General features: G+C 46.7%; 1 protein-coding gene across 5 annotated transcripts in view; it reads right to left on the reverse strand.

Annotated features, from left to right (window-relative positions):
• Nucleotides 1–22,880, reverse strand: part of TFAP2B (transcription factor AP-2 beta) — a 68,937-nt gene extending 46,057 nt beyond the window's left edge. The window contains exons 1-3 of one of the 5 annotated variants that reach the window (XM_060272306.2): nucleotides 18,801–19,301; nucleotides 17,107–17,565; nucleotides 9,565–9,625 (exon numbers count right to left, since the gene is read on the reverse strand). In XM_060272306.2, coding sequence (XP_060128289.1) covers nucleotides 9,565–9,625; nucleotides 17,107–17,565; nucleotides 18,801–18,827 — 547 coding nt within the window. In that variant the 5' untranslated portion in view covers nucleotides 18,828–19,301. Of the gene's footprint in view, nucleotides 1–9,564; nucleotides 9,626–17,106; nucleotides 17,566–18,800; nucleotides 19,302–22,011 lie in introns of those variants that run through there. The other 4 variants (XM_088665485.1, XM_035110423.3, XM_035110422.3 and 1 more) reach the window with 4 other exon arrangements.
• Between the last annotated feature and the right edge of the window lie 2,673 nt (nucleotides 22,881–25,553).

Below are 25,553 nucleotides of genomic sequence, written 5' to 3' on the forward strand. Positions count from 1 at the left end.
TTCGCTTCTTTACATGTTTACCATTTTCCGCGCATATATTAAGGCTGGGCGGGCAGGGAGAAAAGAAAATCGGTTTTGCATTGGGTTGCTCCCACACAACAGAGAGCAAACAAACAAAAAGGGGGCGATTCCAGCGCAATGGGGCTCCCGAATACCCTGATCACAAGCCTAGATTTATGGCGCTTCTGAGTTTGTTTATTTTCGTTTTATATATTAATCATACGTAAAAATAAATCGCACTTAATTAGGGTTTGGAATCGTGGAATTGCTCTTATGTAATGTGGGTGTTTTCTGGAGCAACATCCCAAGCCACGACCCATTTGGTCCCGAGGAATCCTATTAAAATAAATCGGGCCAGCCGCCAGCAAGCGGATAGTGCTAATTTATCTGGAAGTCTCTTTAAAATCTGTTTGTGTCGAGTAATGAGTGCACAATAATTCGAAAGTTTCTTTTGAATAGACAAGTGTGCTTGAGATCGGTCCTATGGATACTTGCTGAGAAGAGAGTCCCGCGGGTTTCAATGGCCAATTAAGTGTTCAAAGGTGCAGCAACTTCTTGGCCTTCAAGCCCACGTGGCGCACACATTTATCGGAAGAAAGTATTTCAGCAAGGCCCAAGGAAACGAAGGCTGTGGGGTTACAACTCTCAGCAGACCCGACCACGGGCCACGACGGCTGAGGGTTCTGGGAGTTGAAGTCCGTCAGCCTCTGGAGGGCACGTGCTAAACAGCCCTGATGGAAAGCGTTTCTTCGGTTTAAATAAACATTTATTTCCAAGCCAAACTGCAAAAACGCATAAATATAAATCACAGCGTTGGAGGGGACTCCAGAGGTCATCTGGCCCAACCCCTGTAGTGCAGGAATATCCACACGCGGCCCCCCATCCAATTTGAAACCATACCCGACGACCCTGCTTAGCTTTGTAAATCTGCTGGCAGGTTTCCTCGCATCGGCCGCTAACGACACAGAGAGGTTTATTTCCCTGTTTTATATTATTATGTCTCTTCTAGGACAAAACAAAAAACACGTGTGTGTCCCAGTCGTGGGAGGCTACAAAGCTTTAGCACCGGAAAACTTTAATGTTAAATCCATTTTCACTGAATGGAGTCCTACATGCTCTCGAATTAATCTGTCCAGTTATTTCGATTTAAGCAGTTAGTGCCATCCTTAAAGACTTGCCTAGAATATCGCAATGGGATTTAGCCCCCTGTAAAGGACCTGCCGAGAGTTTCACACAGCCTTAAACTGCACTACTCAACCGCTGGAAGAAAAAGGAGGAAGCTGCTCCTTCTCGACTCAGCTCAGTTTTTGCATGTTCTGAGTTTCGTTGAAATGACTGGCAAAAGCTCAAGCGATTTTAGCAAATATTTGCCCGATGCGGTCAGCTCTCTCAGTCTGTCTCTCTCTCTCTCTACTGTACTCCAGATTTCTCTTTAGCTGGCTGCAAGTTCCTTTAGCTCTGGGCTTTGGGCAGGCGTGGTGCTACAAGTTTCAGGCAGGCCTACAAACCCGCCTCCCCGCTCGTGCGTTGGGGGGGGGGGATATCAAGTCATAAATCGCTACAATCGGCAAGTTCAAGACGCCCCTTGCCCTTTTCACACGGGTTGGACAAGGGCGTCAACATAAAGTGCTGCATTCAACTGGATCCCAAAAGGCAGCCTTAGAATGTCTCCCGGGCAAAAAGAGTTAAGCTTTGACCCGCCGTACCTGCCCCGCTGCATTCAAAAGCGATTTTTCTCGAAGGAGAATTAATACTAGCCGATGGCCCAGAACGGTCTTTTCCCTTCACCGTTCCTTGCAAAATGGTATCTAATCTTATCTATACATATATGTGCGGACTTCTTTCGTGATAGTCTTGACCACTGCTGAACCAACCAGAGGACCCATCCCTGCACACTACTTCTTAGAATGGCTTCCAAGGGTAACGAATAAAAACGAATCCAGCAACTGCTTAGTTTGGCCTCTTCTTGGCCACTTCCTGCACTTACACCATAAATCAGGCATCCCCAAACTTCGGCCCTCCAGATGTTTTGGACTACAATTCCCATCTTCCCCGACTGCTGGTCCTGTTAGCTAGGGATCATGGGAGTTGTAGGCCAAAACATCTGGAGGGCCGCAGTTTGGGGATGCCTGCCATAAATCAAGCACAGCCAACGCACATTTAAAGGGCACGACTTTCCTCAAAGAATCCTGGGAACTGTAGTTTGCTATAGGTACCGGGAATTGTAAGTCTAAGGTTGCCAGGATTCTTGTGTGCATTGAATGTACGTTGATTATATGTGTCTTTGTGTTTTAAAACTACAATTGCGCTCGCACCCCTCGTGCAAGAGGGGTGGCGGACAGTTCCCCGATGGATTCCTAGGGGTTTGTCCACCGTGGAGAGTCAGGATAAAGATCCCAGGCATTTGCAGCTAGGATGCAGCTAGGATGCCGCTTTGAGGTCCAATTATCTGCATATTGATTCCGAAGTAACTGCCAGTGACAATTTCAAGTGGGAGGAGAGGGCTTCCTACTAGCCACATCCAAAACAGTCTAATAAACTACCAAGCCCTCTGGTTCAGTAGAGTCATGAGGGTGGACCAGCCACCAGCCATGAAGTCTGCAGAGATGGGAGAGAATCTCTATCGCGCGACGCGTTCCTTTAGGAAAGCCTTGCAGCCAGTCTCCCTCAACGCGGTTCCGCACTTCCGACAGAGGCGACGGGGATAGGGAGTCTCCTCGCCCCCGCTTTACCGCTCCGTGCATAATCAAAACATCGTTTCACCCAGCCTTTTAGCCAACGTGCCCCACCCTCAATGCCGGTGTTTGAAAAGCCATTCGAGCCGCTGGGGGATCCTGCTCTGAGTTGGCCGTTGCTAATATTTAATGTCTGCCAGGGGGAAGGGTTCATACATCTCTCACCCCCTCCCCACCCAGCAAATGAAAGCGTGCGATCTGGCAACTCAGGTAACCCAGATCATCGAATCATAAGCGTTTGGAAGAGACTCCCATGGGCCATATAGTCCAACCCTCTGCAATGCTTAGTTCCCTTAACCCAGGCATAGGCAACCTTGGCTCTCCAGATGTTTTGGAACTACAACTCCCATGATCCCTGACCACTGGCCCTGTTAGCTAGGGATCATGGGAGTTGTAGTTCCAAAACATCTGGAGAGCCAAGGTTGCCTATGCCTGCCTTAACCTTATGGAAGTAGTCTCCAAATCAGAAGTAGGCCTAAGCTCTACTGAGAAACAATTAGGTTCGCTATAAAGTAAAGCAAGTTAACAGACGTGGTGAAGTTTGCTCAGGGGTGTTCCAGGGTTCCTTGTTCTAGAGTTGGACTTGAATAGCCTCTAATCCGCATTTCACCTCTGAGTGTGGGGGTGGGAGGGGCTGCCATGAATTCGTTCAATGCGCAAACGTCCTGGTCGCAAAAGCTGCAGTCCCGAAGTGTGTGACTTGGGAAGGCCTCCCCTTCGTTAGCAACAGGGTTTTCTGTTGAGGATTAGACTGCAGAACATCGCAGGGCGCGACGGAATCCCAAACTCCACTTTCGTGGAGGGGATTCTGCGTTGTCACCCTTTGCGCTTACTGCTCTCTAAAGCTGGGACTGCTACTGACGCCGACGCCGCCTCCCTCCGCCTGCCTTAATGGAAATAAGAGTTACGAATGATTTTTTAATGTCTCGTTGGATTTTTAGCCTGTTAATGTAGCGCATCCCTCTCATTATTACTTTATTGATTGCTCATTGACCAGCCCCCTTCAAATCGTATTAACCACCCTCTGCCACTTTAGATTAGGAACTGCTTCTCTCCCCCCCCCTTTCTTCATTTTTGTCTTTTCTTTTCCTTTTTTTGTTGCAAAAAGTACCTTTCATTATAGCCTCACCAGCACCCCAGCAACGGAGATCCGGCTTGGCAGCTTAATGCTGGCTCTAATGGGGCAGCTCAGAGACTAGGGGCCACGGTCCCTGCCTATTGCATTAATAGCTCAAAGGGGGCTAATACAGAAAATTAGCCTTAAACGAGCTCTGGAGATCTCCAAATGAAAGAGCCATTTATCACGCTGGCTACCTCCACTCCACTCGTTTGCTCTCTCTACTGGGAACAACTCATTTCCTCTTAACTAAATTACCTCAGAAATGTCAAGGAAGCCCAGATCGCAAACATAACGAGAGAAGAGGGAGGGAGGGAGGGAGACAGTGTGCAGCTCACAACGTATTGTGTTTCTGCAACGGAGTCAAGCGCCTCAGCCAGGAAACAGCGAGGTCGGGGAGAGAGAGAGAGGAATATAGACAACCCATCTGTTTACTTCAGTTCGAGATTAGTAGATGGAGAAGGAAGGAAGGACGAAATAAAAATAAACAATTAAAAGACTACACGCGAGGAAGACAGAACTTGACTATGAAAAGTAGTCTTAGATTAAATTAACAATTCGACCAGACGCACTTTTACTACAAAGCAAGCTCCTACTAAACTCAGTGGGATTCCCGCTCTAGTAAGTTTGCTTAAGGCTGAAGTCCCTATGGAAGCGAGGATATCTACTACTTCCTACTGAATTCAGCCGGGCAAACAGGGTTAGGATTGCAAATTAAATTAAATTCATGGGACCTTCAGCAGAACAGCCATCGGACTCTGAAGCACGTAATACAACGGAGGCTAGACAGCACACGCGGGTCAGGTTTGGTTTTTGTTGCTGACCCTGCTACTGCTTCAAAAGAAACTAGACAGGCAGGCAGAAAGTTTCGCACCCAGATCCGAAAGCAGGTTTATTGGGTACTGAGGACTGATTCATTCTTTTAAATCAGGCATCCCCAAACTTCGACCCTCCAGACGTTTTGGACTACAATTCCCATCATCCCTGACTACTGGTCCTTTTAGCTAGGGATCATGGGAGTTGTAGGCCAAAACATTTGGAGGGCCGCAGTTTGGGAATGCCTGGTTTAAATACATTGCTTGATTATTCACGCCAGGCTTTCTGCCTTGCAGCCTTGTTCAGGGAAGTTATTAGTGTGTGTAGCTTTTACTATTTCTTGTTGGGAGCTGCCCAGAGTGGCTGAGGCAACCCAGTCAGATGGGCGGCATAGAAATTAAATTATTATTATTATTGCAGCTGCACGTGTGAACTGTCTGAATTGAAATGGAACTGCGTGTTTGCGGGGGAGATGCGCCATTTGTCTGCAGGGGCTTCCCCAACCAGGCCTCCCAGCAGTTCAGAATCAAGCACGAGCACGCACATGCGAACCTTCTCTCTCAGCCACCCAATTCCTATGGAGATTGCCACCAACCGGATGTGTGCAAGGTGGAGATGTGAACTGAATTTTATTCTGGTTGGTACCAAGGTTTTAAACAGAGGACTAGAAGGAATGAAGAGGATTGTCATGCCGTCTTTCCTCTCCTCCTTCTCACGCTAAGAAAAAAAAAGGGGGGAGTGTCACACACTTGGACCAGCGTGGCAATAAAAAATGACAGATATCGCCATTACTTTCATAGGCCTCAAAGATCGTAAGACATGGGCGCTAAGGGATGAGCTGAATGTGTTAATAATTTATCTCCATATCGCATCTCCTTTGTCACTGGGATATTTTTGCCTAGAAAAATGGGCACCGCTCTGTGTGGAATAGGAAGCGTCACTCCACTTTCCTATCCGTTCACACGTAGCAGAGAGGGTTGCAGCTGCATCGACCCCTTCGACATTAGGTTCCAGCCAGAAGAAAGGGAGCGGCCTTCTCCTTACCACAGATAACCACAACTATCTGCGCAAACACCTCGCGGCCCCTGCTCAGCTTCCATCTTCCCAGGATCTGCTTAAGGACAGCCAGCCACAAATGCCACTAGGCCTTCCGTTGCTTTCCTACTAGAAACCTGTCCAGCCATATTTCTCGGAAGGGATTTCAGACACGGCTCGCTGGAAGGAAAACACTGAATTCCCAAGACTTTTGAATTGTGTGTGCAGAAAGTGTGGGGAGTCGTCCACACATCTGGTTTTAAAAACAGGACGCTCTTCTAAGTGAATGGGATTCTGGGCAGTGATTCTAACGCAGTTACTATGGCTTCCAATGGAACAGATACCCCACTCCTTTATATTGATTTGAAAAGTAAGCCCACTCAGTTTAATGGGATTTGGTTCTATTAATGTGCCCAGGGTCTGCATACTGTACAACTAGCATCTATGCTTGCAATCCTATATAACTTGCCTGAGAGCAAGCCCCACTGAACTCAAGAAGCTCACTTCTCAGTAGAGGTGACAAGGAAGGCAATATAACCGAAAATGCTTAAGATCGTGCTACGAGTAATCAACTTGGATAAAAGATATGGGGGGGGGCAAGTAAGCCCCGCCCTGCATAATCGATCACACACACCATTTGAAAAGCAATACCAATCAACTTGGGGGGCAGGGGGCGAATACTCCTTGACCTCTAGGAGTTGGCTCCTGTGTAGAGAGATTTGTTAGACAATATTATGCAGCGTGCGCGCGCACACACACACACACACACACGGGGAGGAAGGAAGGACTCCTTAGGACTAAGTTCGACTGGACTGACTTCGCTAGCAAAATGCGACAGTAGTCGGGGTTGTCAACGTGGTGTCCGCGGATGCCGTCGGACTCCAATTCGCAGCGGTACAAGTCATAAATGATGGTCGTCATTATCTCTAGACATTGGCCATGCTGGCTGGGGCCGACGCGAGAGGGAGTCCAACAACACTTGGGGGATATATATAGTCTCATCCTCATCCCTCAACCTCAATCCCATTTACTTAGATGTTTCATTGGCTTCCGTTGTTTAGCGCCGCGGCCTTCAATTGATTGGCTTGCTCATTATCGAAATTTATACGACGCCGTTCTTTAAAATATGCAGTTACTTCCCTCCCAAGCAAGTCCTCTGACTTCGGAAGAGACTTATGCAATAAGATTGGGCTGTAACGGCGCAACCCAGGAGAGCTCCTACTGCCAGAGGAGTGGCTCCCTTCAAGGCAATGGAAGAGCGCACAGGCTGAAGGAAGCAAGTACCCTGCTCCCGCGAGCAAAGTGCGCCAACGCTGAGGCCACGTTTTCGAGGCTGGGCTATCAGTTAACGAAGAGTACCCGAGAAAAAGCAACGCGCTTATGAGCTCCTCCCTGGTGGCAGATCAATCTACCTGCAATCTACCTTTCCTGCCCAAGCCAGTCAGCTGAAGAGGGCTGCCTGCTCTGCTCACAAGCGCCACCTGAAATCATCAGCAGAACTGATTTTCGTTTCATCCCAGTTTAGGATTTCCCATAAAGGCAGCAGTAATTCTATGGACGTTTACTCGGGAGCAGGTCCCGCCCGCATCTCTGGGCCTGAGTTCTATGTAACTGTGTAGAAGTCACCTGCACTAGAACCAGTAGGATCCTGTCCCATCGGGATTTTGACTTACTGGGGAGCAGGGGTGCCAACTTGAATAAAATATTGTGGGGGTCCAAGTAAGCCTCTCCCCACATAACCGATCATATAATGCAGTACACACATACATACCATTTGAATGGGAATGCCCGGCATCAACTTTGTGGGGGGGGCAACCCCCTCAAGTATTTTATTGTGGGGGCCGAAGCCCCTAAGAGTTGGCTTCTATACTGGGGAGACTGCGCCCACACGCAGCCTTGAGTCATTATGAAAGCAGCAGAAATTACAGGGCCCGAAGCTCTTCTCTCTGCCGCTAATCCACCTCTACCTTGGAGCCATATAGATTTGATTTTAAGGAAACAAATCACGTCCTTTACATTCAGCGGGATACCGCGTTCAGCACATGTAAATACTTCCTTCTAAACTTAGTTCCTTAAGCCGCCTTTCCCTTGATTATAAAAGCAGATATTGGGACGGAAGCCCTCAGTTTCAGAGGCACTCTCAAAATCGTGGTCTAAGACAGCTTTCCGTTTCCCTTTCTGCTCAGGGCTGGGGGAGCTTTGTTAGGGAGCTCGCCGGAGTGGTTCTTAATAGCAAGGCGAGCCCCGACAATTGGGGCTGCTGTTTAGGACGCCCAAGAGCCAGTGCTACCACCACGCCCATCCTGCGCAGTTCAGAACTGGATCTAGCAATAGTAATTCCGGAGAACATTAAATCTAGCACCCCTCTCTTCGTTGAGTAGGGTCTGCTCAATGTCTATTCTGCCTTATCGCAGTAATCGTCCCACGTTTTCAAGAGTCTGTCAGGGAAATTCAAACGGGGGGCGGGGGAAGCTGGGGAAAGGGTGAAGCAGCTGCAATACGCCCAAAATGAGTTATTGTAATTACATTTAATTAGTTTAATTAGTTAATTATTTTGCTTACAGCTGTACAAGAGATTGCAAACATTTGTTAATATCACATTCCCTCTAACAGTATGGGGCGAAGCTACACTTACACTAAATCATGTATGCATGTGTAGATTTGTTTTTTAATGGAGCATGTGCGATTTGTAACCCTCCCCATCCCATGTTTTCCCGAAGGACAGGCGTGCGTGCGTGCGTGTCCACAGGCTGGGAAAACCCCTTACAACCAAGCTATTGCCACACCCGATCCCATGCACGTTTACTCAGGAGTTGTCCGCTGGGTTCAATGAGACTTACTCCCAAGTGAATTGTGCATAAGGCTCAGCTTTAAAATCAAGGTTGCTATCGGGCAGGCAGCATGGAGGCAATACAAACAAGCATAGCTGCCAAGTTATCCCTTTTTTTAAGGGATTTTCCCTTATGCTGAATAGGCTTCCTCGCGAGAAAAGGGAAAACTTGGCAGCTATGCAAACAAGGGGCCCGAATCGCAACCGCCAAGGATCATGGGAATTTTGTTATTTAGCCAGAACCGTTGTTCTACGCAAAACGAGTATTGACGTGGGGGGTGGAAGCTATGAAATGATTTGTGGCCGTTTCACAACTCGACTTTCCCTTTCTGATTCTGAGTGGAGGAGGGGAGATACGTAACATTCCAGAATTAGGAAACCTTTCATTCCCACACCAAGGGAAGTAACCTCACTTAGATGCAAGATCCGTTCATTCCGCTTTTACATCACAATCCTCAAAACGTTTGCCCACAAAATGGTTCCATGAAATCTCAGAGATACAGCCAATCAACAGTCGGGTCTTATGAATGCTTACCGGGACGGAAGTCTCGATGGCTACAATGGGGCTCACTCCCAACTTAATGTGCACAGAGCTCAAGGCTAGGATTCTTCGTAGACATACTGGAGAATAAGCCCCATTGCACAATTAAACTGGTTGCTTCCCAGGCACATTCCTGGGCTCATGACAGCTGTGGTTCCCAGGAAGCAAATTTCATTGATTACAAGTGTGTGGTCCACATGATCAGTAGGGATGTTTGCTTCCGTTACCCTCCCTCCTTATAAAAATCTGCCTTTATTGTAATCCCTCTGTTCTCTCCGTTTCTACTGACGTATTCTTGTCTTTTCCACGTGAAACGTGCAATTCAATCCTATCCACGTTTACTCGGGAGTAAGCCCCAGTGGAATAAGTACTTCCAAGTAGACAGAAAAAAGATATTCATTACTTGGAAGGACTATCGATTGTCCCCAAACTGTGAAACAAATGCCACACATACGCGCGCGTACACACAGTATTGAAATGTTTTCCATACCTTTTTTGATGACAGACTGGTCCAACAAGTTCATGCCGCTGTTATTGGCATCTTCTACTGACTATGAATACAAAAAAAGAAGGGGAGGGGGTATCACTATTCAAATTGACTGGCCGGCAGAGTACCACGTACACGTAGGTATAAACATATGCACTATCGCGCGCACACGACATCACGTCAGCCCACGATCTGGAATTCCTGTTATTACCATTTATATTAATTCACTAGGGAAAGAGAGGCGTTCCTTATTAAATCGACAGGGCAATGAAGCGCTCCCAGATTAGAGGATCTAATAGAAAGAGGTGCAAAACACCTGGGCTTCTTTTTCTTCTTTATTGCTTAAAGAAAAAGAGCTAAATAATACACCAACTTTATTCCTTCAAGCTTTTAAAAATTCCTTTATTTGCCCTAGCTAGACAAGAAGACCATTTGAAATAGGGCACATTCACAATACAGTATGATAATTCTGTGCGAAGTAAAATAAAAAAATTCCTTCAGTAGCACCTTAAAGACCAACTAGGTTTTTATTTTGGTATGAGCTTTCGTGTGCATGCACACTTCTTCAGATACCGAGTTTGCTTTGAATTTAGGAATACACACTCTCCGTGGGTCTATCTTAGCCAAGTCGACGATCTCTAAACAACCCGATCTTAGGTGTTTACTTATAAGTAAATCTTATTGAACCCAATCGGGCTTTTTTTCTGAGTACTGTAAAGGCTGCGCGCCAGCAGTAAAGCACATACTGTAGTAAGTTTAATTTAAACCCCACGCTGTCAAGATCTTCGCTTGTCGTTCTTCTGTTGGAACAACTTCCTTACCTGTGCAGGGGGGGGGAGGGCAACTAGCATTTATTTCCATATATTGGGGAGGAGAGAGAGAGAAGGAAACGAAGGTGGGGCGGGGAACAACAACTTACTGATACTCCGATAGGCGATTAAAAGAGATTGTCTACCGAAGCCAATTCTTTTTATGGCCTCTAGCCTTCTCCTTCCCGCTATGATCTGTGAGCCACACCTGTAATCATGCCGCGTCTTTCTTCAACTAAAAACACAATCTTCTGGCCAAGCAGCGAGCATGGTTGGACACGGAGGAGGTACTGCAGAATACTCTTGGATTGTGTGGCTGCATGATCCGATTAGGGCTCAAAGGGGAGAAAATGTTTGGTTTTGCTTACTGCTTGTGGGTCCATGCACAACCTGAACTTACTCGGAACAATTCCTACCCTGGCCTGGTTCTCTGGAATAAGAGTGGCAAATCGGTGTTTGGACCATACCTTTTTAAGGCAACAGGTGGTAGCGGTGTGCCGCATGGTTAAAGTCCCTTCATTAGAAAAACTCCCTAGACGTAGAAAACTAGCACAGCGAGACGACTACCTTGGAATCCTTCTCCACTGCACAGATTTATCTGCGGGAATTGCTCTTCAGGATAGGAACCTACACACCCCCACCCGCAGCCTGAAGTGGTACGGTCCAAAACAGGACCAGGCCTCCGACTTTGTCCTCTGTACTGTATTATGAAAGATGGGCTTCCGTAATGGGATTCCCTTCCCAGTTAGCATGCATGGCGGTGCAGCCTTTATTTCCCCACCCCATTGAAGATAATTTCACAGGTTGCCAAACCCTAGTAAGCCTTAGTAAGTGGAAATATTGTCATAATCTTCAAAGAAGCATAGCTGCCAAGTTATCCCTTTTTTACAGGGATTTTCCCTTATGCTGAATAGGCTTCCTCGCGAGAAAAGGGAAAACTTGGCAGCTATGCAAAGAAGCAGAGGAATTCCTCATCACAGCTACTGCGACGCGCACCCACAATTCAGTCCATGTAATAAAAGGGAGCCCTATAAGGCGTTTCAAACTCTTTATGAAGGAAGAGGATTCCTTCCCTCCTTCACCGTTACTCAGAAGAACAAAAACCATTAGGTTTTCAAGACAAATGAAAGGGAAAAAAATCCATCATTTCATATAAAATGTATAGTAACACTGGGCTGCGGTGGCCTCCCTGCATCCTCTCCCTCTCACTTCACAGAGGCTGGGTTTAAATGCTCGATGATTTGACATGCTCTCCCAATGAGGACCTTGTTGAGTCTAGAGCGAACGGAACCCAGGGCACTCTATCCCTAAGCAACAGTGGCCGACCCAACAAACAAACATTTCCGACTCTTCTGCTGAGGATGGCCTCAGCGAAGGATTTCATTCAAGGGCTTCTGCGTAACTGGGTCAAGCGGTCTCTTGTCAGCCACTCTGTGACTCTAGTGCTAAGTGAGTTTACTTGGAATTGGGGTCCTCGCGAATGGTCATGGCACCGAGAGCTTGCAAGAGAAGCTCTCAGCTAGCCCTCAGCTTCAAAAGTAGCCGCAGGGCAGAGCACCAAACAAAAGGAGAGGGAGAGTCCTGCTTCTTCCTTTCGCCCCCTTTCCAAGCGGCAAGCCTACGCACGCTTACTCGGGCATAAATCTCGTTTTGTGTTCAGTGCCTTTACTTCAAAGTAAAACGCGTCGAGGATGGCTCTGTAAAAGGCCGCGTCTCTCACCTTACAGACGCAACCAGAGCGAATAAAAAACCTGCCGGGGCATGTTCTCCGTCCTTATTGGGGGCAAGGGAAGGGTATCACAAGCCCCTAATCCCTAAACAAAAACTAATTAGCTCGGAAAGGTTCTTCCCCACCTGAACAACCCCGGCTGGACGTCTAAGAACACCCCCCCCCCCAAAAAAAAGTGGCCGTGCTTGAGCCTCGCTGGGAAGCTCGCGAGCAGAACATTGGAGGCAGCGCCCACCCCCTGGTGCTCATCTGCAGCTCTTGCAAGGGATGGGAATTCTAATCCTCTTTCGCTCAGGTAAAGGGGCGGGCTTGGCGTTGATCCGGATTAAGTGCCCCCGAAGGGCGTGCCTGTGCTCTAGGGGCGCATTTCCTGGGAGGCGCGGTGGGTGGTGGCGGTGGTGAGGGTGGTGGCGGGGCTCCTCCCGGAAACCTGTTCCTCGCACCCTCCGCTGCTCGCCTCCTCATCAGCAGCGCGCCTGAGCTGTTGTAGTTAATGAGAAGAGTCTTGTCTGATTTTCGATCTAATTACGGCCGCCTGCTGGGTTTTTGTACAGGATATTCGCGCAGCATGCTGGCAGTTAATAGTCACAGAGAGGATCATAAAGATTTAATTAGGACTGCATGCGGAAACACGCACACGCACACTCACACACAACTCAGACTTTTAATTACTAGACTTCTTTAGTTAAAAGTGATACCAGGGGTTACTTCGCATGGGTGCAAAGTTAACTTTGTATCCCCAGCGCCTCTTAGAAGAGACGGTGGGGGTGGAATTTAGTCTTGGACATTCTCCGCTATAAACTGCACACATTTTTTTAAAAATAAAAAAGCTAACACTTTCCAATCGCCGCCTGACATACCGAGAGCAATAAATGGAGGGGGTGAGAAGGAAGAAAAGCCTAGCAGTGCAGGTCTCACTTCAGTTCGAAAGGGATTTGCGGGGAACGAATGCCCATTGATTTCAACGAGACCGTGACCTGCCTTTAAATACGTGCCTCGGAAGTCAGTCCCGTCCATTAACAATGGCACTGGTATCCATGTAACTCTGCGTGCCTGCACTTACTTAACTGGAAAAGTCCCACTAAACTCAAGGGGCTGGTTTCTGCGCACAGATGCGTAAGGAGGATACAGGATTGCCTTCAGGATTGCTGCGAGGAAGAGTATTTTTGAACCTTAAGCCCCGAAGCAAATCTGATATAGAAACCAGTTAAGCCGAAGCAATCTTCTTGAAAAGGCTTCAGAGCCATCAATTCCAAGCGAAGCCGAGCCCCCCCCCCCCCGTTCTGATTAACACGACTTTGTAAGCAATTCTGGTTGATTTCAGCTTGATTTACGATAGCAGCGTTTAAACTGCATAAATCCGAATACTTTGGATTCCCTGGACTGTGAGTTTTCTCGCCTGCGAACACCTGAACTGATGTGCTTAATGAGAGAACAATAAGGTAGTTCAATAAAACATTACATCAAATATTAACCCGTAATATATTACTAGGGATGAAAAATAAAGCGCTGCAATATATCATACTTGGTATCACGAATACTCGAGTTTCAATTAAAGATAGGGAGCAACTGAAGATATATTAATGGCATACAGCCGTGAATATATCATAACTATCTCTTCATCGATCTCTCTGTCTAATCTTAATTTATTAAGGACATTAAGAAGAAATAAATTTCTTATCATCCACCTGATACCTTACTTACATTGCGGTACACATTAATTGCACATGTACACAGAACGTACCAAATGAAAGTATCCTCGCTCTAATAATAGATAATGACTGCTAATAATTCATAAAGTATTCCTGGGGAAATAGTTTCTCAATGGTGCTATTTATCAAGGAAATGCATCACCCAGGAAACGAAGAATCAAAATTTCGTAGACATATCTATCTAGCTCTAGTAGATTCCATTAATTCAAATAAGTCAGATATCAATTTCATGTAGACTCGCACGCTAAGATGTGAAACCTTTCCAAACATCCCATTAAGAATATACGTTGCAGAACATTCTTCACTTGTTCCATAACATCAACATCTAATAGGATTACTTAAGAGGAAATGGATTTATTGAGCACTCTTGCACGCCCTTTAACAATACAGTATATACACCTACGATCCAGCTACAATTAAGCAGAACTTCTGCTGATTCCAGTGGGATCGATGCAAAGATGTACTCTCACCCCTCGCACTGAAGTCAAAGGGACTTAAAATTGCCTAACTGTGCCAGGATTTGGAAGAACGCCCATGCAATTTGATGGATTCCCCATCTTCCTAAATAAATCTTTGCAGTAGACAAAGGTTACCAGCATCCACTCACTATTCAGCTACCCTGGCACCCCTGCCTTCAGGCACTGGTCCCTAGATCCTAAACACTTCCCCTCGGAAGTCAAGCCCTACTGATTTCAGCAGAACTTCACAGAATATATGAGCAGGCTGAACATAGCTGCCAAGTTATCCCTTTTTTAAAGGGATTTTCCCTTATGCTGAATAGGCTTCCTCACGAGAAAAGGGAAAACTTGGCAGCTATGAGGCTGAACTTTTAAGGACAGTCTGGAAATCTTCCCATATAGTTAGTCATTGGTTATGACGGAGATGGCACGCTTCCCCCCCCCCCCCTTTACTAAAGAAGTGTTCGTGTAAAAGTTGTGGACTGCATCAATTGCCCGCCCACATGCGTGGCTCCTCTCTTGAGGACCATTCACAGTACTGTACTTGCTTCAGAGCAAACACCCATCGAATCGGGCCGCACGTGACCAAGTGCAGAATTTATCGCTCCCAAGGACAGCAACATGTTTACAGCACTGCAACAGAAAACTCTCCAGTTACAAGAAACGTTTCACTCTGTCCATGAACAATGGATTACACATGGCTTCGGTTTGTATTTCTATAATTATATATTTTCTCCCTAATTTCTTTCTGTCTCTACTTGCCTTGTTTCCCCCCTTGCCTTGTTTCAACCACATTTCTTTCCAGAGAGCTTAAGAAATTGGGAGGCGGGGGGAGGCAGGCACCGTTTCCCCCCTGCATAACTGAATAAAACCGATGCGTGTGATTTTTTTTTTTTGGTAAACTTCTGGATTTGTGAACAAGGTAAACTGGATTATTCTTACAAAGTTTAGAATGAATTCGATGGTATATCCCCCATCCCAAGTAAGAGTAAGTTATAATGGAAGGAGACTGGGCAATTCCTCCCTCTTAAAAGCAAATGCATTTCAAATAACACAAAGTTCCTCCCCATCAGGGTCGCTTGCTTCTGCTACCACCTGCCCTTTTCTGTCTCCCAAAAACTGCACATTACTCACAAGATTCATAACTCACAATAGCTGTTGCCTCTTAGGCGGTTTCAAGGGAGCTGGTTCCTAGTCTAGAATAGGTTTGGTTTGGGGAAAAACAATCCGCACACCTAACACATTTTCTTCAGCTAAAAGCTGGGCCGTAACCTTTCCTATGACTGATACTCTGCATTTTTCATTTGTTTTCACACAGCTGAGCGATTTGCCCCGAGTTCCCATTCCTTTGCATTCGAATTCAGAGGAGCCATTTTCAAATAAATGTTTGGCCCCCATCATCACCCCATTTTCAAAGCTGAATACGGATCAAGCCATGAAATTTCTCCATTCAGCCCAGATCCTCTAATTCGCTCTCCATTGGTCACTGGACACAAACTCATACATTCTGCCCCCTCAGTGACCGTATTTGGAGGGAGAGTCGCTTAAGTGCAAAACGCAGGATCGGGCCTGCCAAGTCCCTCGTTTGCGTCACGCACATAAACGCTTGATACGCACGGAATCAGACGCCCCCTCTGCCTTACTTCATAAAGGCTGGCAATAAACGCAAACCGCTCAAAATAATCAGATGCGTTTTAACCCTCTCTGCTCCATCATGCTTTCGTGCAATTGGGGAGTTCCTAACGAAACACCCAATGGATTCCGTTCAAATTGTATACCAACAATTACTTCGTTCTGGAGCAATTTCTGTACTGTCATTATTTACTATAATGGAAAATCGTTGATTAGAGTTAAGTTCTCTTGGAATAAATTCAGAAATCACGTAGGTTGACGACAGAGATAACTCTGCGTTCAGAGGATCTGTCTCCAGTGCAAAATAAAATAAATGCACTAGTAGAAACGATGACATCTACAGAAAATAACGCCCACCCGCCGGAAGAGAATGTAGCCCCCTAAATAACTAATCCTATAGGCCACTGCCACCTCTTTTCAAGACATTGTGCGAGGCTTTTGTCTTAAAACAAAAAAATAGTCCGTGATCGTTTGACTGTCGAACTGTAGGAGAAAAGAAATTTAGCGCGTCATCCAGTTTTCTGAAATACATGTTTAGTAAGCGAAGTCACTGGGTTTACTTTAACAAAATAAAATAAAATCTAGAGCCGTGTATTGTGTGCGTGGATTTATTTCCAACTTTCTGCCTAGCACATGTCTCTGAAATTTTCTTCAACTCTAGTAAAGTGGAGGGCGGGGTGCGTATCTTGTGAACTCACATGACTTCCATCGAAGTTCTTGGGGCTCCCCCAGCTGCCCCCCTTGCTATCTATACGGAAATAAATTCCATTGATTTAGGTGGGACTTCCATCCCAGAGAAGTCTGCCTCTCGCTGCCTCTGGCTGGCAGCTTGGGGCTGCAACCTTCAGCTGATCCTTGATGTCTGCAACTCACAACTCATTGACTTCCAAGCAACACTGAGGGCAGTTGCAAGACAGAGTTTGTTTCAAGTCCTTTGAGGCAGCAGGGAACGTATTACCAGAGATAGAAAGGAGTGGAATAAACTCTGGGTGTGTTCCGACTTTCAGAAAACAAAAGCACCAGAGACTGCTAAACATGCAAACAGACCTTGGGTAGAGGTCAATCACATTCGCAATGTTCCTGGGAAACAATGTTCTATAGCACAGCAAAACCTCCAGCGCTGGAAGGCATCCGCGCACGCCCCCCCCCCGACCCCCGCATGTGTGCGTGGGAGCTGGATGCTCCTTTCCGAGTGAGTGCATTACCTGGACGTCCTCCATCCCCGGGTGCCCGATGCCGTGGAGAGAAAGCGCGTCGCCCATGCCGGAGTCCAGGCCGTGGTGAGCCGAGTGGAGCAGGACGTCTGGCCGCCTGACCGAGTGGTAGTCCCGCCTGGGGTCCAGTCCCGAGAGCTGAGGCAGCGAAGCCCGCGGCTGGGGCAGCAGCGAGCCGGTCTCCGAGCCCACCTCTTGCCTCTGCCTCTGCCCCCAAGGGTGCTGCTGGGGCTGGTGCAGAGGGTTCAGGGAGTAGGGGTCATTGACATGGGAGTAAGGGTCCTGGCTTTGGTGGTAGGGAAGCGGCTGGTAGGGCGGCGGGAAGTAGGGCGGCTGAAAGTCCGAGGACGGGGTGTGAGACAGCGGAGGGGCGCTTGAGTAGGGTCCCTGCGAGACCGAGCCCAGCTGGGACAGCCGAGAGCTGTGACTGGGCACGCCATCGTGGCGGTCCTGGAAGGTGGGCAACCGGAGGGAGGGGAGAGGAAAGAGAAAAGAGGAGAGAGGAGAGAGATTGGGAAAGGGATTTTAACACCCAATTTATTATTCTCAAAAAATACAGTTTAAAAGGTTCCTATCAAAACGGCTCCTATTCAGATTAATCACCCCTCGGCACCGCTCGTTTTCAGCGGCCCGACGTTTCTTAAAGCTTCTCCTATGGTTTGTGTATAATTGAAAGCAGAATGAAAAACCAACAAATCAGGAAAACGGAATAACGCCTGTCTCATTTCCTTAAGTTCCAAAACTTCCCATGAACTTCTCGACTGGAAGCGACAATGGCAAAAATAAATGAAATAAAAAGCCTGGTTTAAAAGAGAGTGGAGGAATTTAAAAACCCCTTAACTCTACCACGAAGGACTGGGGTGAATTTCTCCACCCATTCCATGGTTCTTCCCCACGAATAATCTCGCAAGAGCGCGAACAAATATACATTTATTCAACACTGTATCGCTTTAGGAAGAGCTTTTGATTAAAACAAATAAACAAGCCAACCGCTCGTTTGCCTGTGGCAGAGCTGGAAAGATACGATTCTAGGTTCATTCAGGTTGTATGGAAAATAATATGAAACAACATTTCTTCTATTAAAATCGATCTCAAAATCGGAGGAAAAAAGTTAGGATCAAGCCAGTGAAGCGGGGCCTTCAGAATATAATTTATTAACATTTTTTCTAATATTTGATTCACGCCTGTAAAAAGAAAATTAACAAAAATGTTTTTTGCGTTATAATGAATAAAAGTTTTTGTAAAAAACAAACAAACACCCTTTACGTGTTGTTTTTTTTTAAAAAAAGAGTCACAATGGAAATCAATATTCTTCTGAATCGTGGATTCTATATTCGAAGTGAAGCTGTGATTTTACACACACACATACACGCAGAAAATCTATTCCAGGAAAAAGTCGTTAAAATTCCCGACAGCATTTTTTAAATAAAAAGTTTCCCCTCACTCTGCCCCCCTCCTCACCCCCCTAGCTCAGACCGAGAACACAATGCAAAGCTGAAGAAGCAGCTGCGAGCTTCCTCCAATTATTGTGCTAAATTACCAAGCCAAAGGCGTTCAAAGAGAGAAAGGAAGAAAGAGAGAGAGGGAGAGAGGGACTGAGAGAGAGAGGGAGAGGGAGAGGGAGAGGGAGAGGGAGAGGGAGAGAGAACAGGGCAATTTTAAATCACAACACAGAGCCAACTCACCATGGCGGAATAGGTGTGGACTAACATCTGGAGGGGGAAAAAAAGTCTGGAAACAGCTAAAAATAAAATAGCGATAGAATAACAGTATCAACGGGAGGGGAACGTATCAAGGAGATCTGCAAGGGAACGCGGAGCACCCAGGAGAGCCGCTGGAGGTATTTCCGAGTCTATCCATCAAAACAAAAATTCGAAGAAGGAAAAAAAGCCAGTGCCTCAAAAAGCTGTGTGTGTGTGTGTGTGTGTGTGTGTGTGTGTGTGTGTGTGTGTGTGTGTTTAAAAGGCTCCGCTCTCTTGTCCCCCCCCTCCCGGCCCTTTGAGCTTCCAAATGCAATCCTCTTCAACCCAAGGCGAGGTTCAGACTGCTCCGGCGCCCCTTTCTCCTTTTCCTTCCTCACAACGCCTCATAATAATTGATATTCATGACTATTAATATTACACGACTACTTTAAAGGGAGAATGCAGGACCAAATGGAGCGTGAAGGCTTTGCAGGCAGCTCGAGAGCTCCCCTAGTATTGTAAATGACGTTCATTCAGTGGAGAATTACTAGATGTAATCAGACGAGGGGGCTGGCGGAGGCAGAGTTGGGGGAGAGGGAAGGGACAAAAAAAAAAGTTGAGCGAGGAAGAGGCAGAACTTCAATTAACTCGAGCAGAGGAAGACGTGTAAACGAGGCACTGCTGATTTGGAGCTAGGAAGTGATCTGGAGCCACGCCAGGGGCTAAAGAGGGGAGGGGAAAATCATATTTCCTTCTTTTACATTTAATTATACATTCCAAATACGAAAGAAAATCGATTGCCCTTGGTGCTTTTGTTCTAATTTTTAAAGCAAATAATAAAAGGGCTTCTCTAATCCTGCCGTGTGTTTTTTAAGTCAGCCAGTGAGATTTGTTTGTTTACAGAAGTAATTAAAGCACTTAAAAAACTACCAGTTATTACAGACTGCCCTCGTTTTGAAAAGCTATACAGAGAGGGTGCAGAGCACTTGGCTTCTATTTAGCCTGTCATTATTTGTGTGTGTGACACACCCACACCCACACCTCAAACGTATGTACAGCTTTCCTCTGGCTGTGCCAAAAAAGCGTTCTATTTCCACCTAGATGTAAAATCTACGCAATGAATTTGCAACGATACCAGATTTCTAGTCCTTAGGCGAAGCAAGAGGCGATTAAGAACCTTTTTGATGTTCCCAGAACCCGTTCGACTGGCCTGACTGCCATTTCAGTTAAAGTTCAACTTAACGTTCCTGCCTAAATCCACTCTCACTTGGCCGCGCTGCCCTGCGCTCCCTGCCTCCTCCGCAGCGGGGTCTCTTTGAGGGGGGGAAAGTCTCTATCATCTATATCTATCTATCTATCTATCTATCTATCTATCTATCTATCTATCTATCTATCATCTATCTATCTGTTTACAGTTATCAAAAGCGATCCGATCTAGTGGGTGAGCGTGTGTTCCTTCACCTTTTAGGCTTTTTATTTTTATTTTAAGAGAGAAAAGGATGTATGTATGTATGTATGTATAAATCCACGCTCGCAGATCTATATAGCTGCCTTGGGAGCGGGTCTATCGCATACCGGTACTTCCCGCAGGATTCGGAGAGAAATCCTGGGATTTCGATTCCTAGCCAGTGCCACGAATTTCCCAAGGCGTGAATTTCTGCCCGAAGTCCAGCGGTCAAAGCTCAGGAAGAAGCCGAGGACCCTCTTTGCGAGCCACAACTCAGGCTCAGCTTTACCATTTCACAGAGGAAACCCTGCCGCCTTTTCACTCGAGAGGGGCTAGATTCCGAGGCAGGTCTCGGTCCCCGCAGCGCGCTCTGAGCTCTCCTTGATGGGAATCGCTGGAAATGCGTTTGGGGAGAAGGGGAGAGTAGGGCGCGCAAGAGAGGACCGAGCTCTGTGAGCTGGAAGGGAGAAATGGGACCGGAGGAGGAGGGCGCTGCAAATCCCCACACCGGGCTGGATTTTGCCAGCGCTCAGTTGATAATTACCCCGACAGGAGCTTAACAGAGCCCCGGAGACTTTGCTCGTCGTCGGACGAAGGCTACCCACTGGGATCCCCCCGGTGCCCTATCTGGCAGGAGCCCCCTGCCTCGCCTGCCCTGGCGTCTCCCCTCCACCCTTCTCCTCCGGCTCCGCAGACGGCTGCACTTTTAAATATTAACTCATCGCCGGCAAAACGCGGCTCTTGGCTTTCTTAATCGAGTTGAAAACTCCGCAGACGGGCCGGCGGCTCTGCTCGCCTGCCCTCCTGGCCCACACTCCAGTAACCCTGCCCGGGTCGGGAAAGGGGGGGCACGCTGCCCCACAACTCCCGCTTGCAGCCCAAACTTCCACGGGGGAAAGGGAAAGACGGTGTTCTCTCCCGCGGCTCCTTCCACTGGCAGGGGGAAAAAAAGAGACCAGCGCGCCACTAAATTCTCCCTTAACCTGCTCTGGAACTCAGCTAGGAGGGACCACGGATATTTCGGAAAGAGGGCAGTCCACATCCCATGGAAAGCAATGACTAGAAAAGAGAGCCAAGCATCGATTTTAAGAGAAGCTGAGGGGACCCCCGATGTTTCTAGACGAGAGGGAGAGGGAGAGATATATATATATATATATATTTTCTCGTGTACCATTCTCACGAGAGAGAGAAAAAACCCAAAGCAGTACGAACACCTTCCACCAGCACCACCGCTGCTCTTCGCGAGTCTTTCTGCATCTGGGCTTGTGCAGAGTCCTACAGAAGGGGCCAGTTTAGGTGGTCTCCCCACTGAGGAACTGAAAAGATGGGATGAAAACTAAAGAAGGAAATGAAAGCCTATCCTATTATATATGTAATGAAGCCCCACATTCAGCATTAGGCTGCATCTAATCGAATTACACCGACTTCCAGATCTAAACAAACTGCAGCATTTAAGTTGCTTTCTGTCATCCCCCAGATCATTCCGTGCTTTGATGTCTAAATCTCGTCTGCTTCTTCTTCGGCTTCTTTTTCGGCTTCTTCTTTTGCAAAAAAGGCACCTCCCTTTGACAACAAATACGGCGTAAAACATGCCTCTCCAAGTCCTTTCGCCCCTGAACGCGGCTCGTGTGTCTGCGTCTGGGTGCCCGCCTGCATCAGAATCTCTCTCAGAAATAAATCCAAACGTATAAGCGGGCACTTCCCCACTTCTCTAAATCTAAGGTTCCTTCTTTTCACGAAAAACATGCTTCTTATCTTTATACTTACCTCGTAGATATCTTCATACTTGACATTTTCGACTAGTTTCCAGAGCATGATGGCGGGCTGTTCTCTAGGAGCTGAGTGCATTCATGTGAAGAGCAGATGTCTGGATTCTCAGTACTTCTCTGTCTGTAATGATCCATCTATAATTGGAAATGGGGGACAGACACCAAACCCGACGTTCCTCTCCCATCGCAACTTATATCTGTTGTCTGAAACAATAGGCTGGAGAAGTAAACCTCAGCCGGATAGGAAAATCATTCCCATCTACACAGTTAATATAGATAGAACACATAGACATATTGAATACACATATATTATGCATATAATTACACACCCCTGATACACACACAACTCTATATTGGCACACACAGTCGCACGTACCCACGATAAATATAAATATATAAATATACAGCCACACATCCGTATATGCATATAAGAAAGTGAGTCATTGTTAATGTGGACTTTTTTTTATCATGACGAGCATGCATTGCAAAATAGATAGCTATAGGTATTGATTTGTTTACATGTCTACTATTATTAAAATAGATACACTAGTAGAAATATATGCTGCTATATGCAGATATACACAGATTTGTGCATGAAAAGGTTCCTTAAGACTAGACTCGATAAAAAGTGGGGGAAATTCACCAACCAACCTACCCTTTAGGAGTATTAATTATTTGTAATGAGAGATGAGGGAAGATGCTTTCCCACCCCGAAGAGGGACGTGTAGAGATTTAAAGATCCTGTACCGATTCATTGATAAACGCAGAGATAGGGCGACCAGGACGTTAGAGAATATTAAACCTGATCATGTACATTTGGAACCTACGAATTTAATTTCGGCAATTTTAGACGAGCCCCCCTCCCCCACGGATCTAAAACCGAAGCACTCCAAAGATTTACGAGCATCTCGATTTGGATGTATTTAACAGACAACAAACACTTTAAAATACCCTGGTTGTTAATAGTTTTTGTTCTTTTCTCTTTTTTTGCGCCGGTCTGTCCGTTTAAGCTACGACTTCGCTCTTCCCTGCTCAATATTATTTTGCAATCAGGATTTCAAAGCAAGTTTGATCAAACAGGCAAGGCCGATTTCTCTCCCCTTTAGAAAGATATTAGAAAAGCCTCTGATGTGGAGACCTTTGCCTTAGAATCTCAGGCTCTCTTTCAAAGAGCACCCCCCCGCCCCTCCAACGCACGTTTGCCTACATCTCCATGTGACCTTGTAGGAGAATATGTATATATATCACTAGAGTTTCTTTGCAATATCGAGAAATAAATCGGTCGTTTGGACCTGAGGCAGGGCGGGAGGTGAGCACTGCCCCTGGGCTTCCTTGGCCACCAAATAAAGGGGAACAACCAACTTTCCCTCTTCCTCATTCCTCGCTAACCCCCGTTTCCAGCAGGAGCTGGAGAGACGGGGGTCTTCCTCCTGGGAAGGCGCAGAAAGCACGCTGGTCTTAGGAGAGGAGTCAGGCAAGTTGGCGTTTGCTTGGAAGTTACAGTGGCTGGTAAGAGGAATTCGCAGCAAAGGTTGTCTTATATGCGTTGCTGAGCGGTGATGGTGGCAGGGTGTGTGTGGAGGAGGACAAGGGGGAGAGGCATACGAGGAGGGGGAGGAGGAGGAGGGGGAGGGGGAAAGAAAGGGCAACCGCATCTTAGAGCATTAGGAAGGAGCCTTCCTACATAGGCAGAGCAGCGAATGCAGAATGAGCCTAGGGAAGGGAAATCAAAACAGAACGGGATGCATTATTGGGAGCTGTGCATATTCATTGGTGTGGGTGCGCGCGCACCCCACCCCACCCCACCCACCCTTTCCTCCTTAATCTGACAAGGGAGGCACTTTCCACACAAACGGAGCCTCAGCTCAATCCGACGGAGGTCCCTTCCACTGTGTGCGCAGTGGCCCTTCTGACGGCCCTTCTGACTTGGAAGCGAGTTCCGCGGGCTTGGGATGGATCTGACAGCCCACGTTTCTGGGACTCAGAGTTTGGCCGCTGGCTTCCACTCCACTGGATGCCTCTCCTCGCCCCCTCTCGGCTGCGCTTTTTGCGCTGCCACTTTGGGCTCTGATGTGATGGAAATGCCACGCGTGCCCTTTAATCGGTGGGAGGAGGGGCCGGTGGTCGATTCACCAACAAACCCTTGTTGGCCGTCACCATATCCTGTATAAGGAAGCCTATCCGCACAAACTCACTCCTATGTCTACAATTTAAGGGCTTTCCACGTTCTCTTGAGCGGCAGGAAAGAATCCCCCTTCGCGACTAAAGAGCCTGAGCTTCTGGCGCGCTTAGCGATGCCAAAATAGAGCCTCACCACAAGCGTTACGCATCAAACCCAAGGAACAGTCTTCCTCTTCATGCACAACCCACCAAGTGAACTTGGCGAAGTTCTTGTGGCGCTGAATTGAATGAGCTAAAAGCTGTAAAGTATTATTATTATTATTAATTATTATTATTATAGCTAAAGAAGTGCAAGAGGAGCAATTGCTGGTAAAACATCACCATCATTTTTTTCTCTTTACAGCTATAGAGACTTTGGAAATTGAGGCTTTAATTGGCCAGTGGAGGGATCTGAACATTTTGCACGAGGAGGCAGCCCTCGCCACCAAATGAGCAGGTTTCCTTTTGAAAAAGCCGCGCTTTTATATGCAAGATGGATTCCCAAATTGCGCAAATTTGATATCACGGAAAAATATTTGAACAAGTTATTTGAGGCCTAAGAGTTCCCGCCGCAAGCCCATGCCTTGGCAAGCGAGTCCAGCCGCATTGCAGACTTCTGCCTAAGGAATGGTGTTTAGGGCTGGAGCCTAAGAGAGCTTTGCTTTAGGATCGCGTGTACGTAACTTTTAACTGACTTGCCCAAGCAGGAGCACTCAGCATTTTGGAAGAACTGCAGTCAAGGGGAGCTGCCTTCCGACGGCTTATAGAGACCCTGAAGCCCTTATTAATGGGAGCCTTGCAAGAGAAAGGCTGAAAATGATCATTCAGCAGAGTAACAGCGCCCTCTGTAGGACACTGATATTTTGCGGTCGCCGCGGCGAAACCGCTCTTCCTTTAATGATGATTCAAGTACATTACTGTATAATTAAAAATTAGTCTTTCCGTTTATTAAAAAAGAATGAGGACCTTTGTGATGAATAAGCAGTAAGCTATAAAGAGTTGTCCCACGCATCGCTTCAAAGAAATTCCAAAGTGAAAATAAAGTGAACAACTATGGAGTCGTACATATTTCTTTTGCAAATATTATACAGAGATTTAGGCTTGTTTTCATTTATATATTGATTAAGCTGTTACTAGCCTGATGTATAAAAGAAGGCTTGACTCAAAACTGATGATAGGTCCACACACAGCCGTAATACTCATGGGGCCGGTGCAACTACAGATATCTTCCTCACCGTCGTCTGCTCCATCAGCTTTAATAAAATAAAAACATAAAACATAAATATATTGTTTCCAGTAGAACACTTTGTACTTGCAAGGTCTCGTTGAGATGTTGCATACCCATTCAGTTGTGTTGAGTCACTCAGTCTAGCTCTCTCA

The sequence above is a fragment of the Zootoca vivipara genome, chromosome 3 (genome assembly GCF_965207765.1).
Source record: "Zootoca vivipara chromosome 3, rZooViv2.hap1.1, whole genome shotgun sequence".
In the NCBI taxonomy this organism is placed as follows: domain Eukaryota; kingdom Metazoa; phylum Chordata; class Lepidosauria; order Squamata; family Lacertidae; genus Zootoca; species Zootoca vivipara.